Here is a 17,548-nt window from a genome sequence, read left to right as displayed (position 1 = left end):
GAGGCTGCTAAAGGAAAGACTGATGGTTTGAACCCTTCAGCTACTCTAAGGGAGAAAAAACGTGGTCACTTGCTCTGTACAGAGAAAATCTGTGGGGCAATTCTTCTGTCATATATGAGGGTAACTATGAGTTGGACTAGACTTGGTGGTATGTGGTAACAGGTACTCTGAACACTTCTGGGACAAACTATTTATTCAGCAATGAATCTAACTGTGAATTTGTATCTTTCTGCTTTGCCAATACCATGAGAGAGTATCAAATACCATGTGGAAATACAGATATACATGAATACAGGTCGCTCTTCCTGTCTTCTCATGCTGGTAAGCGTCTCAAAGGAAAACACTCATGATTTAGCATGACTTGCTTTTAAAATCACTCACATGTCACTTCTGAAAAGTAGAGATTGCCCTTGATCAAACAGTAAGCAGTTCCTGAGTGAGGCATAGAAAGGTAAGACCTGGGGAAAAACTCGGTTTATACACGAGTATATACGGTACTTCGCCCAGCCCTAATGACGGGCATCTCTCCCATTTGGGAGAAGGGACATGGGAACTTACATCTCTCCTAGGAAAGGTACTCAGTAACTTGAACTCGTCCCATGGAAATCCTTTGGAAGCTACAAAATCGAAGACAATCTGTAGCTTATTGCTGGCCAGGAAACGTCGTTCCAAGAACTCGCCACTTGGGGTCCGGATGCGTAGTTTGCTCACGGGCTCAGCATTTTCTTCCTTTGGCTCTGGAGGCAGGGCTTGCTCTAATGAGAGCCTGATGGCCTAAGGAAAGCAAAAGTCAAGTGTGAAAAACTGTGGCATGTCAGGCGTGTGTGGGGTGGAGAAAAACAGGATAGCAAAAAAAAAAAAGGTTCTTATTTACGTGAACTCATTAAAAAAAGTCATTACCCTGATTATTAACCAGGCCTAATGCTTAAGACTACAGAATCATGAGTTTTTCATTTCTTAGTATTAGCCCCCAAAGACAATTAATTAAAGTAAATCCTACTTGATAACACACATATTATTACATTGATAGGTAAGCATATAGAAAAGAATGGTATCACATACCCAATTGCTTCCTTTCTATGGTATGAATTAAGGTTATTAGAAGCATTTATAAAAGATACACACATAAATATATATTCAGTCACACACCATAAAATGTCAGTTTGGGCAATGTCTGACCACATATATAACCATGGTTCCAACCCCCTAGAGCAGTGGTTCTCAACCTCCCTAATGCCGCGACCCTTTAATACAGTTCCTCATGTTGTGGTGATGCCCCCCCCCACCATAAAATTATTTTCGTTGCTACTTTATAACAGTAATTTTGATGTTATGAATTGGGCAACCCCTGTGAAAGGGTTGTTTGACCCCCAAAAGGGGTCATGACCCACAGGTTGAGAACTGCTGCCCTAGAGCCTATTGTATTAAAAATTAGAGGCACATATAATGGTTCATGATCACAAATGGGTGCTATTTTGTGACACACATTAAGACACTATAATTATTTGGAGCTACTCCTTAAAATCTTTAATGCACAGAAAGGTATATTATATTCTAAGACAAACATTTTGACTAAATGACATTAGATTCGAACCATGCCTAACTGTTTCGTCGTAAGTACAAATTGTACACAAAGAGGGACTAAGGAATGGAACTAAACTGTAATCTGGGGATTATATACAAGGGGGATTCAAAAAGTTCCATTATCTCCTAATTCCGCTTTTCCATTAACTTTTTGATGACTCCTCATACATGATACCAGGAAGATGTTTACTTGTGTTTTAATGACTATGCAAAGGCATTTACTGTGCGGTTCACAACAAACTACAGATAACCTTGAGAAGAATGAGAATTCTGGAACATTTCATTATGCTCCTGAAGAACCTATACAAGGATTAAAAGGCAGTTGTTTGAACAGAGTAAGGGAATACAAACTACATGGATTAAAGTCAGGATAAGTGTGTGACAGGGTTGTATCCTCTCACCATATTTATTTTATGTGTATGCTGAGCAAATCACCAGAGAAGCTGGCTTATGGAAAGAAGACTGTGGCATCGAAATTGGAAGAAAGCTTAAAGAACAACCTGACTTGCTGAAAGTGAGAAGGATTGAAGCACTTACTGAAGAAAATCAAAGACTGCAGTCTGCAGTATGGATTATAACTCAATGTAAAGAAGACCAAAATCCTCATAACTGGTCTGATAAGCAACATCACAATAAATGGAGAAAAGGTTGAAGTTATCAATGATTTTGTCTTGCTTGGATCCACAATCAATGCTCATGGAAACAGTAGTCAAGAGATCAGAAGACTAGTTGCATTAAGCAAATCTGCTGCACAAAATCTTTTTAGAATACTGAAAAGCAACAGTGCTACTTTGAGGACTAAGGTGTACCTGACCAAAGCCATGGTATTATTGATGCCTCATTATGCATGTGAAAGTTGGACACTGAATAAGGAAGACTGAAGAAGAATCAATAAATATGAATTGCGGTGCTAGTAAATAATATTCAAAGTTCCATGGACTGCTAAAAGGACAAAATTATCTGTCTTGGAAGAGGTACAGCCAGAGTGCTCCTTACAGGCAAGGATGGCAAGACTTTATCTTACATAACTTTGGCATGTTGTCGGAGAAACCAGTCCTTGGAAAAGGTTATCATGCGTGGTAGAGGGGCAGCGAAAAAGAGGAAGGTTCTCAAAGAGATGGATTGACCCATGGCTGCAACAACGAACTCAAGCATAGGACCAACTATGAGGATAGCTCAGGACCAGGCAGTGCTTGGTTCTGCTGTGCCTCAGGTCGCTATGGGTCAGAACCAATTTGATGGCACCCACCACTACCACCACCACCACATACATGATATATATTTCTCAGTGTGGTTTCAGACATACAATAGGCTTCAGTTAGTGACTGCCTTTGTTATAAAAGAGAAGATCTGTATAGAATATCAGACGCAGAAGTGATTTTACTGGACAGCTATTATCACACTCTAATTTTTCATATGGGGATATGAGGTTTAGAAATGGGGACATGATAATGTTTTAGCTGCATATTTCCAAATATTAGTACAAAATGAAAAAACACACACAAAAACAACCAAAATGAAACACCCTAAAACCCCCCAAATTTACTATTGATGCTAATTTCCTAGGAGTTTTCTGTGCTACTATACATAAGTTAAGAAACTAAGAATCATTAAATATTTTAGAAACATTCAAGATCAGAGTCCCTCAAAAAGCTACAACCGGCATATTTAAAAAGTATTTTTTCTACCGAAAATCTTATCAGCTACACACAATTCGGTACAGTTCTTATACTTAAGCTAATACTGAGCTGCACTTGAATTCTCATTCTTAGCTAAACAATTGCCTGAGCACACACGCATATTCTATATATTATCACAGGACAGCTACTTCTTCCTCCTCTTGCTCTTCGTCTTCATCTTCTTCCTCCTCCTCCTCTTTATCTTAGGGTTCACTTTTCTTTGAACCGGTGGGCCTGCCAGGACCCTTCTTTCCTGCTTCACTTTTGTCCTTGGCATGGTGTGAGGCAATATTCTTTTCATAATTCGTCTTTAGCTGGGCTGTTTTTTATCTTTGGCTGATTGTTCAGAACACATTTCATCTAATTCTTTTGCAATATTCCCAAAGGACAGGCCTGGATGTTCACTTTTGATGGTGATGGTGTTCACTACCTGTCACCTCTGAGAGGAACCTAGTTTTCCACTTGTTGCCGTATCTTCAAACTCGGACTTTTCCTTTGTAGACATGGTCTTTCATCTCTTGGAATATTTCTTGGCGAACTTAGTGAAGTTGACTGAGGAGTCTGGGTGCTTCTTAATGTGCTCTTCCCAGCAGGTCTGCACGAAGAAGACATGAGGACAGCTTGCCCCATGGCTTGTTGGGGTCTCCTTTGCCCCTCTGAGGCTGGGGGTCTGATTGGTGGTACCTAGAAGCTTTTCCTCAGCCTGAGAGGCAGTGGGACCCAACAGAGAGGCTTCCTTCCACAGGCTTTGGCGTGAACTGGTTTATTACTAATGAAATCCTTAGCCTCTTGTTTTGCAGACTTCTCTGCACTCCTGTGCACATTTTATAGAAGTATAGCTTTTTGGGTATCAAGTTAAATAAAAAAGTATTGTTATAAAACCACAAAAGAATTATTTATTAAACAAATATAAAGATGTGAATCTACTGTTTCTTGACATACCCTCTGTGTAGGTCTATACAGTTAGGTATTATTTTCTTCTCTCTGATCCTTTCACAAAGAATTCTATATTTTTTCTTACTCTATGTCAAAACTAAAGTTTTGAACTCTTGGACTCAAAGCATTTTCCTTTTAAATGGTCTTTCAATCTGAGGAACAAGCGAAGCCTGAAGGGGTAAGATCAGAACTGTAGAGTGGATAGGGTAATGGTTCCCAATAAAATTATCATAGGGTTGCCCCTGTTACCCTCAAAGAATGAGCAGAGGCATTGTCTTGATAGAAAAAAATTCTTTCTCAGCATAGCTTTATTGAACTGTTTCTCACCAATGCAGTTTTCAATTTTCTTAATTTCATAAACGCTCCTATGATCAACCCATGTCCTTGAGAAAAGCTATCCAGATAATTTAATCACTGAGAATCCCCCCAAACTGTGACTATAAGCTTCTGAGCTGACCTCTCAGCTTTGACTTGAACTAACCTAATACACTGATAACCTCAGAACCCAGAGAGCTTATTGAGCCTTTCTTTGAAGGCTCTCTAACGGGACTAGGACAAGTATATTACTGAGAGAGCTTGTCTAAAGCCATCACTAATCTCAGAGACATGTCTAAGCATATTTTGTTTGAAATAAACTTGTGCATGTATGAACTGGAACCCTACTAGCAAAATTTTTTTTAGTTACCCTGTATAAAGCTTATCTTTGTCCTCCTACGGTATATATTTTGTAGTTGTTTGTAGGTTTTGTTGTTGTTGTTAAAGTATAAAATAAATATCAAATACACAGATTTAAGTACACAGCTTGATATATTTTCAGAAAGTGAACATACTTATATAACTGGTCCTCCCCCCACACCCCCTGAAGCATCTCAGAAGTCTTTCTGCCCCTTCCTGGACAGTTATTTGACAGGTGATGCCAAGCCTGTTCTGATTAAATTGATCTATGTATGAAAGAATGAGACACTGCCCAGTCCAATACTACCCTTACTATCCTTACTCATTCCTATGCTTGAGCCCATTGTTATAGCAACTGTGTCAATCCATCTTGTTAAGTGTATTCTTCCTGTCTTTTGCCAACCCTATACTATACCAAGCTTGATGTCCTTCTCTAGGGACTGGTCTGTCCTGATAACATGTTCAAAGCATGTGAGATGAAGTACTGCCATTCTTTCACCTACGAGTATTCTGGCTGCATTTCTTCTAACACAGATTTGTTTGTTCTCTGGCAGTCAATCGTATTTAGTATTCACCATAACTAAAAGCATCAAAATATCTCCCCTCAAAGTTAACTACTATTTTGACTTCTAAGATGGCAATTAAAAAAACACAATAATAAAAACTTTACTCTTTAAACAAATGTATTGTTATGTAAGGAACCCAGGCTTTTGGAAATGAGAGACAGAGGTTCAAAAACTAGCCCCTAGGCAATGGACAGCCTTTATGAACTTCAGTGTCCTCATGTGAGAAATAAGTCCAGCAATATTTTCTTCACTACATAAATGTAGTGGTGTTTATAAAACTCTTAGCAAATGATGACACCAGAGAAACACTCAGTGAATGAGCAGTACCTAGCACTGAACTTCACACTGCATCTGTGCCACTGTGCTCGATAGATGACAGGTACTGCTGGTGTTGTTATCAGCATGATTACTCCCTTTGCACCTACTTTAAATCATAATTTATTGAGACATTTCCTGGTTTCTCTTTTTGTTCTCCCCCTTTAATCCACCTGTTTGCTCATGTTCTATTTTGGCATATCCCTGCACAGTATAACAACAGATGCTACATTACTCTCTGAACTCAACCAATTATATTGTAGAAGAATAAACAACAGTAGCTCATTACCCTATTCATTGCACAGACAATGCCTGCTCCTCCATGTACCATGTTTCCAGGGCCTTCTCTACAATGAAAACAGACTTCAGATATCCCACACCAGTGGACCGATGTGGAAAACAATGAAGAGATGTGAGGTGAATGTATAACCTTGGGATCTAAACATCGAAGAGCTTTACTGGCCAAAAATAACAAAAATATATCAGTAGCTCAGTTTCAAATACACTAACAGCAAAGGCGTTGTATAAGCAAACAATGTAGACAATGGCATAAAGAACACCCGTGCTTGAACAGCAGTCACAGTAAAACACCGTTGTTAAATTTGTTCAATTTGGCTTGCTAAACAAGTATCTCATTTTAAGTTTGTAATAAAAGAAAGTAACTTTGTATAAGTTGGAAATAGGGACTGATCTTGGACTTTTTAAAAGTAAAATTGGACAGTGAAACTCTAAACTAAACCAGACACTGAAGTTTAGATTCTGACTCACAGTGACCCCAGGTGTGTCACCGTGAAAGTAGGGGATTCTTTCTTGAAAACAAAAACCAAACCAAACCAAAATTTTTTTTTTACAAAATGTTTGGTAGCATTAAAGTTTTCACAATGTGTTAACATTCTTTTTGTATTCTGATTGTTCCATTTCTAGTAATGCAGTTTCTGTCCTCGCCACACCCCTTTCCCCCCATATTTTATGTAGAGTAATTATTGACTTTTTGGTCTCAGATAGATAGTTTTTAAATGGACAATCATACTTGCACATGTTCCAATTTGTTAATTCAATAAAAGGTGACCTCAGATGAGCGTTTCTGTTGGAGGTTTACAGAGTATCTCTGGGTGAGTCTGAAGGAGTCCTCTGGTCTAAACTGGTCCACTGGGTCTGGACTTGCAGACTAGAGTTTTCATATAAACCCAGTAAAAAACTCTTCTAATTACATTTCCACCACCACTTGTCTTTCAGTTTGTCATGCTGCGGTGGCTTGTGTGTTGCTGTTAGCTAGGTCACTGGTATCTCAGATACCAGCAGTCGCCTAAAGTGAATAGTTTGCAGCAGAGTTTCCAGTCTAAGAGCAGGCGAGGAAGGACAAATAGGCTGTCCACTCTGAGGAATAAGTCGCTGAAAATCTTACAAATAGTAGTGGAACAATGGACTCTGTCAGAGATAGTATCAGAAGATGAGTTCCTCAGGTTGGAAGGCATTCAAAACACGACTGAGGAAGAGCTGCCTTTTCAAAGAGTCTCTGGGACCTTCATTTGCTGATGAGGCATGACTCCAAATGAAAGAAACAGCTGTAAACATCTACTAATGCTTGGAACCAAGAATTCACAAGTTACAAATCTTGAAAAATAAAGCTGATATCCTAGGCATCAGTGAGCTGAAATAGAGTGGTATTGGCCAATTTTAAATAAAAAGTTATATGGTTTGCTATGCAAGGACTTGAGGAATGGCATTGCATCCATAATTACAAAGGACATTTCAAGATCTATCTTGAAGTTCAATGCTGTCTGTGATAGAATAATATCTATCTGTATACAAGGAAACCAGTTAATACAACTATTAATCAAATTGATGCATCAGCCACTAAAGCTAATGAATGAAGAAATTGAAGCATATTATCAACATCTTCAGTCTGAAATGGATCAAACATGCAATCAAAATGCATTGATATTTATTGGCAAATTGAATGCTAAAGCGGGAAACAGAGGAAGGAGCGGTAATTGGAAAGTATGGCTTTGGCGATAGAAACAAAGCTGGATATTGCATGACAGAACTTTGCAACACCAACGACTTCATCACAAATAACCTTTTAATAACAAAAATGGCAAATATATACATGGACTTATCCAGATGGAATTCACATAAATCAAGTTGACTACATCCGTGGAAAAGCTCAATACCAGCAGCTAAAACCAGGCCCAGGGCTGACTGCGGAATAGAGATGTCAATTGTTCATATTCTGTAAAAATTAAAATAAGTCCCTGAGAATCAAAATATGACCTTCTGTCTATCCACCTGAATTTCAAGAACATCATAAATGTAGATTCGATGCACTGAACACTAATAACAGAAGAGGACAGCAAGAACATTATATAGGAGGTAAGCAAATGATCATTAAAAAGACAGGAAAGAAAGAAAAAAAATCCAAGTGAGTATCAGAAATTAGGAAATTTGATCTTCATTGTAGAGTAGCTAGGGAAAATGGAAGAAATGATGAAGTAAAAGAGCTGAAAAGATAACATCAAAGGGTAGCTCAAGAAGACAAAGCATTAAAAAAAATCATTTTATTGGGGGCTCTTACCATAATCCATACATAGATCCACTGTGTCAAGCACGTTGGTATATATATTGCCATCATCATTTAAAAAAACATTTTATTTCTACGTAAGCCCTTTTTATCAGCTCTTCATTTTTCCCCCTCCTTCCCCCACCCTCTCTCCCTCATGAACCCTTGATAATTTATAAAGTATTATTTTTTTCATGTCTTACACCAACTGATGTCTTCCTTCACCCCACTTTTCTGTTGTCTGTGCCCCTGGGAGAGGGTTTCATGTTGACCATTGTGACCAGTTCCCCCTTACTTTCCCCACCTTCCCTCTCGCTCCTGGTATTGCTACTCTCATTATTGGTCCTAAGGGGTTTGTCTGTCCTGGATTCCCTGTGTTTCCAGCTCTTATCTGTACCAATGTACATGCTCTAGTCTAGCTGGATTTGTAAGGTAGAAATGGAGTCATCACAGTGGGGGGAGAGAAGGAAGAAAGCATTAAAGAACTAGAGGAAAGTTGTGTGTTTCAGTGTTGCTATACTGCACCCTTCCTGACTCATTTCTTCCTGTGACCCTTCTGAAAGGGGATGTCCAATTGACTACTGATGGGCTTTGGTCTCCACTTTGTCCTCCTCCTCATTCACATCAATATGATTTTGTTTTGTTTTGTTTTGGGTCTTTGAAGCCTGACACCCGATCCCATAGACACATCATGATCACACAGGCTGGTGTGCTTCTTCCATGTGGGCTTTGTTGCTTCTCAGCTAGATGGCCGCTTGGTTATCTTCAAGCCTTTAAGACCCCAGATGCTATATCTTTTGATAGCCAGGCACCATCAGCTTTCTTCATCACATTTGCACTCATTTTGTCTTCAGTCATCGTGTCAGGGAAGGTGAGCATCACAGAGTGCAGGGTTATTAAAATAAAGTGTTCTTGCATTGAGGGAGTCCTTGAGTGGAGGCCCAAAGTCCGCCTGCTTGCCTTAATACTTAACAACTAAATATATGTACATAGTTCTATTCCCCTATCATTATATATAAATGTATTTACATATATACATGCCTGTATTTACACCTTCATAAATGTCTTTTGCCGCCTAGTTCTTTCCCCTATTTCCTCCTGTCCCACTCTCATGTTCAGCCTTTATTTGGGTTTCCGTAATTCCTCTCAGCTACAATGCCCTTGATCAAGCATCCCCAGGCTTTCTATGCCCTCCTTGCCATCAATTTTAGATCACTTGTTCTTTTCTTGTCCCTGGGTTTGTTGGTACCCCACATCCGTTCCCCCACCTTACCCTTTCCGCTGCCACCCAGAACCATTGGTCCCATTGCTTTCTCCTCAAGAATATGTTCCAAAACAAGGCAAAGCAAAACATAAAAACAAATGAAAACAGAAAACAAGACAACAAAAACAAAACCAACAGCAACAAAAGAAAAGCCTATAAGTAGTTCTAGGTCTGCCTGTTGACCTTTATGAATGTTTTCCAGTAGAGTCTAATGGGGTGCCATGTCCTGGCCCCAAAGAAACAAAGCATTTTAATGAAAAAAATGTAAGGACCTAGAGTTAGAAAACCAAAAGGGAAGAATATGTTCAGCATATCTTACTAAGAACTGAAGAAAAATTCATGCCAGTAAGTTGTAATACTGAGAGATTCTAAGGGCAAAATATTGAATGATGCACGAAGCATCAACAGAAGATGGAAAGAATACACAAGAGTTGCTGTATCAAAAAGAACTAGCCAACATTGAACTATTTCAAGAGGTAATACATGAACAAGAACAGAAGGTACTGAAAGAAGTGCAAGCTGCACTGAAAGCATTAGCCAAAAATAAGGATCCAAGAATTGAAGGACCACCAACTGATAGTCTCAACAAGCTGATGAAGCACTGGAAGCACTCACTCATTGATGACAAGAGATTTGGAAGACAGCTACCTTGCCAATTGACAGAAGAGATTCATATTTGTACCCATTCCAAAGAAAGGTGACCCAACAGAATGTTTAAATTATCGAACAATTAATACCACATGTAAGTAAAATTTTGCTGCAGATCATTCCACAACGGTTGCAGCAGTACATTGACAGGGAGCTGCCAAGGTTCAAGCTGTACTCAGAAGAAGATGTGGAACAGGATTATCATTGCCAATGTCTGATGGCTCTTGGTTCAAAGCAGAAAATACTAGAAAAATAGTTACTTGTGTTTTACTGACTATGCCAAGGCATTTGATTGTAAGAATCATAACAAACTCTGGCACACTTAATTGTGCTCATGCAGAACTTGTACAGGGATCAAAGGCCAGTCGTGCCAACAGAGCAAGAGAATACTGCATGGCTTAAAATCAGGCAAGGTGTGCCTCAGAGTTGCATCCTCACCTCCATACTTACTCACTCTTACGCTGAGGAAATAATCAGAAAAACTGGATTCTATGAAGAAGAATGGGGCATCAGGACTGGAGAAGGAATTATTAACAACCCGCAATATGCAGATGACACAACCTTGCTTGCTGAAAAAGTGAGGAGGACTTGAAGCACTTGCTGGTGAAGATCAAGGATCGCAACATTCAATATGGATTACAACTCAATGTAAAGAATTGGAAATCCTTATAACTGAACTAATAGGTAACATCATAATAAATGGAGCAAAGATTAAAATTGTCAAGGATTTCATCTTGCTTGTATCCACATTCAATGTTCATGGTAGCAGCAGTCAAGAGATCAAAAGACACATTGCAATGGGTAATAAATCTGTTTCACAAGATCTCTTGAAAGTCTTGAAAAGCAAGGATGTTACTTTGAAGACAAGGAGCACCTGACCCAAGCCATAGTATTTTTGATTACCTCTTGTACAGGTGAATACGGAAGACTAAAGAACTGATGATCTTGATTTATGGTGCTGGAGAAGAATACTGAACTACCAAAAGGACAAAGCAATCTGTTTTGTAAACAGTATAGCCAGAATGCTCCTTGGAGGCAAGGATGGTGAGACATAATCTCACAAACTTTGGACACGTTACTAGGAGAAATTAGTCCCTTGAAAAGGTATTGCTTGATAAAGTAGAAGGGTAGTGAAATAGAGGAAGGCCTTCCATAAGATAAAATGCTACAGTGGCTGCCCCAATGGGCTCAAACACTACAGCAATTGAGCATGGCCCAGGCCGAGGCAGAACAGGTGTTTTGTTTTGTTGTACATAGGGTCTCATATCGGAACCAACTCGATGTCACCTAATAACAACACCACAATAACATTTTCTAAATAAAACAGAAAACAAATTCTCTTGCAAAGGACATTCAGTCTTCTGAGTAGAATAAAAAACCAGTTTAGCATACACACATTTATAATTTATACATAAATCCAAGCATAAATACACTATCCTCAAGCTTCCACGAGTACATATCAGACCAGTTTACAGATGGCTGAAGCAATGTGCTAAACAGGCTAAAGCTAACATTAGTTTTTACTGACATTTTTGCTCTGGGTATTACTATAGATGATAGAAAATTGCACGTTCTTCCTATATGAGCCTACAATTGAGTAGGGTGGAGAGAGAAGAAACAGACACAGGGAAACCGTTTTTCACATAGTAATAAGTGCTCGAGAGGAAAATAGAGGCGCTAGTAGGAAGGAGGATGATCAGGTAGACCTTAGTACACAACCACTTAAAGAAGAGAGGAATCCATGTAGACATGTGCATATGGCCGAAATATTATAGGCAGTGCAAAGGTTCTTGTGCCTGGCCAGCCCGAAGAACATCACAATGCAATCAACTGCTACAGTAGAATGAGCAAAGGGAAAAGGCTGAAACTAGAGAGAACAATGGTGTGATTAGGTCTTACATGGCCCTGCAGAGGCTGTTTAATGATTTTCCAGGTTAAAAAGATTATGTCTGGTTTATAAACAGTTATATCCATAACTTAGAATGCCTATTTTGTGAGTTTCAACATACACATAAAACTGTATAACTGTCCTGACCAATCAAGATTTAGAAGCGTTCTCTCATCTCCACACAACTTCCCTAGTACTCTATCTCTGGGCTTTTGGTAACCTGTGATTCTATTGTAGTTTTGCCTTTCCCAGAAGGTTACAAAAATATAATCATAAATGTCACGTGAATAGCTTCTTCAGTTAGCATAATGCATTTGAGATTCATGCATGTAGTTGACTGTATCAGTAATTTATTTTTTTGTATTGCTGAATGGTATTCCACTGTATAGGTAGGTCTCCCTTCTCTGTAGGGATAATTAACTACAAATAAATCCACTATCACCATTTGTGTATAGATTTTTGTGTGAACAAAGTTTTTGAAAATCATTTTATTGGGGGCTCACCATCCACACATATATCTACTATGTCAAGCACATTTGTACATTTGTTGCCATCATCATTCTCAAAACATTTTCTTTCTACTTGAGCCCTTCCTTTTATCAGCTCTTCATTTTATCCCCTCTCTCCTGCCGCCCACTCCCGCCATGAACCCTTGATAATTCACATAAATTGTTATGTCATGTCTTTAAAAAATTTTTTTTAAAACATTAGAGGCTCATACAACTTATCCCAATCCATACACACATCAATTGTGTAAAGTGCATTTGTACATTGTTTCTCAAAACATTTTCTCTCCACTTAAACCCCCAACATTAGGTCCTCATTTTTCCCCTCCCTCCCCGCTCCCCACTCCCTCATGAGCCCTTGATAGTTTATAAATGGGTATTTTGTCATATCTTGCCCTGTCTGACGTCTCCCTTCACCCACTTTTCGGTTGTCTGTCCCCCAGGGAGAAGGTCACACACAGTTCCATGTAATCGGTTCCCTCTTTCCTACCCATTCTCCCTTTACCCTCCTTGTTTCGTCACTTTCACCATTGGTCCTGTAGGGCTCATCCGCCCTGGATTCCCTGGATTTTCAGTTCCTATCTGTACCTCCTCTGGTCTAGCTAGACTTGCAAGATCGAATTTGAGTCATGGTAGTGGGAGCGGGGAGGAAACATTTAGGAACAAGAGGAAAGTTGTATTATGTCATGTCTTACACTGTCCCATATCTCCCCTCACCCACTTTTCTGTTGCCTGCCCCCTAGGGAGGGGGTTATATGTAGATCCTTGTGATCGGTTCCTCCTTTCTACCCCACCTTCCCTCCACCCTCCCGGTATCGCCACTCTCGCCACTGGTCCTGAAGGGATCATCTGTCCTGGATTCCCTGTGTTTCCAGTTCCTATCTCTACCATTGTACATCCTCTGGTCTAGCCGGATTTGTACGGTAGAATTGGGATAATGATGGTGGGGTGGGAGGGTGGGGGTGAAGCATTTAAGAACTAGAGGAAAGTTATATGCTTCATCATTGTTACTCTGCACCCTGGGTCTTAAGATGCCTGATATGTCTGTGCTTAAGATGTCTCAGGCTGGTGTGTTTTTTCCATGTGGACTTTGTTGCTTCTGAGCTAGATAGCTGCTTGTTTATCTTCAAGCCTTTAAGACCCCATACTCTCTATCTTTTGATAGGCACCATCAGCTTTCTTTACATTTGCTTATGCACACATTTGTCTTCAGCCATCATGTGGGGAAGGTGAGCATCATGGAATGCCAGTTTAATAGAACAAAGTGTTCTTGCATTGAGGGAGTACTTGAGTGGAGGTCCATTGTGAACATGTATTTTTATTTCACTTGTGTAATATTAGAGATGTGAGTGAAAGGCCATACATTAAGCATTTATCTATTTTCATAAGAAAATACCATGTTATTTTCCAAAGTAGTACTCTGGATGTTATTTTGGTTTCTCATCATTAACATATAAGCATTCCAGTTGCTCCTTAAGCCTTGCTTATACTTGGTATTGTCAGTTTTCCTTTTAAAAAGCCATGGTTATAAGGGTGTCTATTGTAGTTTTTACATGGTATTTTCCTAATAACCAGTAACAAAGAACATCTTTTCATGTGCTTATTTGTCCTTTGCTTAACTTCTCTGGTGAAGTATCTGTTTAGATGTTTTGTCCATTTTTTACCTTAGGTTATTTATTTTCATATTGAGTTTTGAGAGCTCAGTGGGTAAAGCACTGGGCGGTTGCCAGCCATGTTGAAGAACAAGATGAAGCTGTTTGCTCTAGTAAAGATGTACAGTCTTAGAAACCCGACGGAGCGGTCCTACTCTCTCGTTTAGAGTTGTTAAGAGTCAGAACCGAGTCAATGGCAGTGGGCATTATGTATTCTGGACATAAGTCATATGATCTTCTCCCAGTCTGAAGCTTATCTTTTCAATTTCTTAACAGTGTCTTTTGAAGATCAGCAGTTTTTAAGTTTGATAATGCTTTAAATTTTGATTCTATTTAGCTACTTGTTCTTTTATGAATTTTACTCTTGGTGTCAGAGCTAAGAAATCATTGCCTGTCCAAGTTCATGATTTTAAATCTTACATTTCATTTCATTGAGTGAAATTTTGCTTTGATGTGAAATATAGGTTGAAGACTTTTAAAAAATGGATATAAAGGTTGTAGGACCATTTGTTGAAAATATTCCTTACTCCACTGAATGGCTTTTGCATCACTGTCAATCACGAACTGACTATCACGTGTGGGTCTTTCCTTCTCCCAGGACTCTACTGTCTGGATTATAGTAAGCCTTGAACTCTGGAAGTGCGAGCCTTCCAACTTTAGTGTTGTTATTTATAAAAATTGTTGCCCGTTATTCCAGTTTTACTCCCTTTTCATGTAAAATTTCAAGTCAGTTTTTCGAGTCCTACAAGAACTCCTCCAGAGGTTTAAATCGTATCAGTGTACTACTACAACTTGATTATCCCTTCTCCAGTTGAAGATAACTAGTAACTATAACTAAAGCCACATATGAACATTTATGTACAGATTATCGTGTACATACCAAAGATAGAGAAGATGTATCAGGTGTGGGCAATATGTTGTTCTGTTATAGATATAATTGCCATGAGTTGGAGCGGATCCCTATTTTAGTAACTTTTATTAAATATAAGGAGCCCTGGTAGCACAACAGATTAAGCTCTGAGCCTTGAACTCCAAGATCAGCAATTCAAACCCAACAGCTACTCTGTAGGACAAAGATGAAGCTGTTTGCTCTTGTGAAGATTTGCTGTTTCAGAAACTCTAAGGGGGCAGTTCTATTCTGTCCTATAGGGTTGCTATGAGTCAAAATCAACTCAACGGCAGTGTGTGGGAGATGGTTATATATAGTATCTTGTCTTTTAGTTATTTTGTTTTAATCAATCCTCTCCTTTATCATTCTTCCCTTTTGGTTTCAAACTCCAGGTCTGCACATTTCATCGTAATACTGTCTTCTGAGTTGCCCTTTAAAATCTGTTCAGTAATTTTACTCCATCATTTCTTCTGTTCACTTTAATGATTCAGCGTTGAAAAGCAAGTTTCAGAGCCTCCGCTGATACCCATTTTGTTTCCCCCTCACCCCTCCTCCCTGCCTTTTTAATGACCTTTTACTGCCTTCTGTTCTGATGACCTGAATGCCATCTCATCTTTTTTATGGTTTTTAGTCATTAATGTTCAGTACATCCAATCTATTCTTCACATAGTCTCTAAATTCAGGTGGGAAGTATTCAAAGTTGTACTTTGGCCTTTATGGTCTCTTTCCATAGAGGTACAGTGAACCCTCGCCACTTCGCACTTCGACTTCCGCGGCTTCACTCTATCGCGTTTTTTGCATAACAGCGCATGCTCTGTCATTACTGCCACTGATTGGCTCATACTGTACACGCTTGATGCCATAACTAATATAATAAATAATAAATGATAATTGTAACGTCCAAAATGTTTTACTGTATTTTCCCTTTTTCGTTTAATAAATTGGGTAATATGAGTGTAATGGTGACTAAAGGGTGTTTTTTCATGTCCTCTATGCTCTAACTATGAAAATATTTGATTTACAAATAAGGAATCCTACTTCGTGGAATTTCATTTATCACAGTAGGGTCTACAACCGATTAACCGCGATAAACGAGGGTTCACTGTAGTCAACTTGATATTTAAGTAGTTCATCTGATGAGGTGTGTGTTTACAGTTAACTACATTACTGCAAAAAGGATTCTCTAATGAAAACTTCATTTGATTTACAGAATTATATTATAATTTACAGAATTATAATCTGGTAGTGTCTGTAATTTCCTAAGGCCATAATTTTCAACTACTGATCTTTTTTATCCCCAACTTTTGCATTCCAATGACTAGTAATTCTCAATGCATCCTGGTTGAATCTGATCAATTTCAGATAGCAGCAGGTCATAAAATCTTCAATTTCTTTATCTTAGGTATTCATTTGAAAAATATTTATGATAAGTGTTCTACCTTGTAGGCATATGAATATTAATCTTTGATTGACAGCATACTTCAGGATAAACTTCAAAATATTCCTTTTGATAATGAATGCAAAGCCATTCCTCTTCAATTTATCATTCCCAGTATAGCTCACTGCTATCAACTTGAAAACCAAGTCAATGATTACTAAAAATAAAAATGGCCCAAACCAAGCTATATATGCTTGCTAATACCCTAGCATAACAATTATGAGGAGGGCATAATTCCAGGACCTGGAAATGTTTTGTTCTGTTGTACACAGGCTTGTCATGAGTCAAGACTGAACAAGCACCTAATAACAACAAAATGCCCTAGGATATCAATTTTCAACCATTCTATTTAATTTTTCACAATTTCTAATTTTCCTTGATTTTTACTTCATATATTTCGTTTACTTGTTTGCCAATAAATTTTAACTATGGTTACTTCTTTTTTTTAGTTGTAACCACCTCAGCAAATGAAGGCCCTAAAAGTTTTACTCCATCTACATCAGTAAGGTAGACGCTATGTTGGGAAGGCAGCTCTTTCCTTGTCTTATGTGGAGTGCCTCCCAACATGGAGAACTAATATTCCAGCATTTATTAGGCAACATTCTGTTGAGATTCACAGGGTCTTTTTTGACTGGCTAATTTTTGGAAACAGATTGCCAGGCCTTTCTTTTTAGTCTGTTTTGGTTTTAGTCTGGAAGCTCACCTAAAACAGTGTATCCTGATGGTGCCTGGCTATCACAAGATATAGCATCTAGGGTCTCAAAGACTTGAAGGTAAACAAGTGGTCATCTAGCTCAGAAGCAACAAAGCCCACATGGAAGAAGCACACCAGCCTGTGTGATCACGAGGTGCCAGAGGGATCAGTTATCAGGCATCAAAGAACAAAAAATCTTATCATTGTGTGCTCACTTCCATGATACGATCGCTGAAGACAAATGGGTGCATAAG

General features: G+C 38.8%; 1 protein-coding gene and 1 pseudogene across 1 annotated transcript in view; both read right to left on the bottom strand.

Annotated features, from left to right (window-relative positions):
• FAF1 (Fas associated factor 1) overlaps window positions 1-17,548 on the bottom strand; it is a 525,932-nt gene that overhangs the window by 40,701 nt on the left and 467,683 nt on the right. The window contains exon 18 of the mRNA XM_004699438.3: window positions 559-774. Within this exon, the coding sequence (XP_004699495.1) occupies window positions 559-774 (216 nt within the window). The remainder of the gene's footprint in view (window positions 1-558; window positions 775-17,548) is intronic.
• On the bottom strand, window positions 3,398-5,844 carry LOC115870146 (annotated as a pseudogene).

Source organism: Echinops telfairi, unplaced genomic scaffold (assembly GCF_000313985.2).
Source record: "Echinops telfairi isolate 266 unplaced genomic scaffold, ASM31398v2 ScPeMD7_443;HRSCAF=831, whole genome shotgun sequence".
In the NCBI taxonomy this organism is placed as follows: domain Eukaryota; kingdom Metazoa; phylum Chordata; class Mammalia; order Afrosoricida; family Tenrecidae; genus Echinops; species Echinops telfairi.
This window is presented reverse-complemented; position numbering and strand designations above follow the sequence as displayed.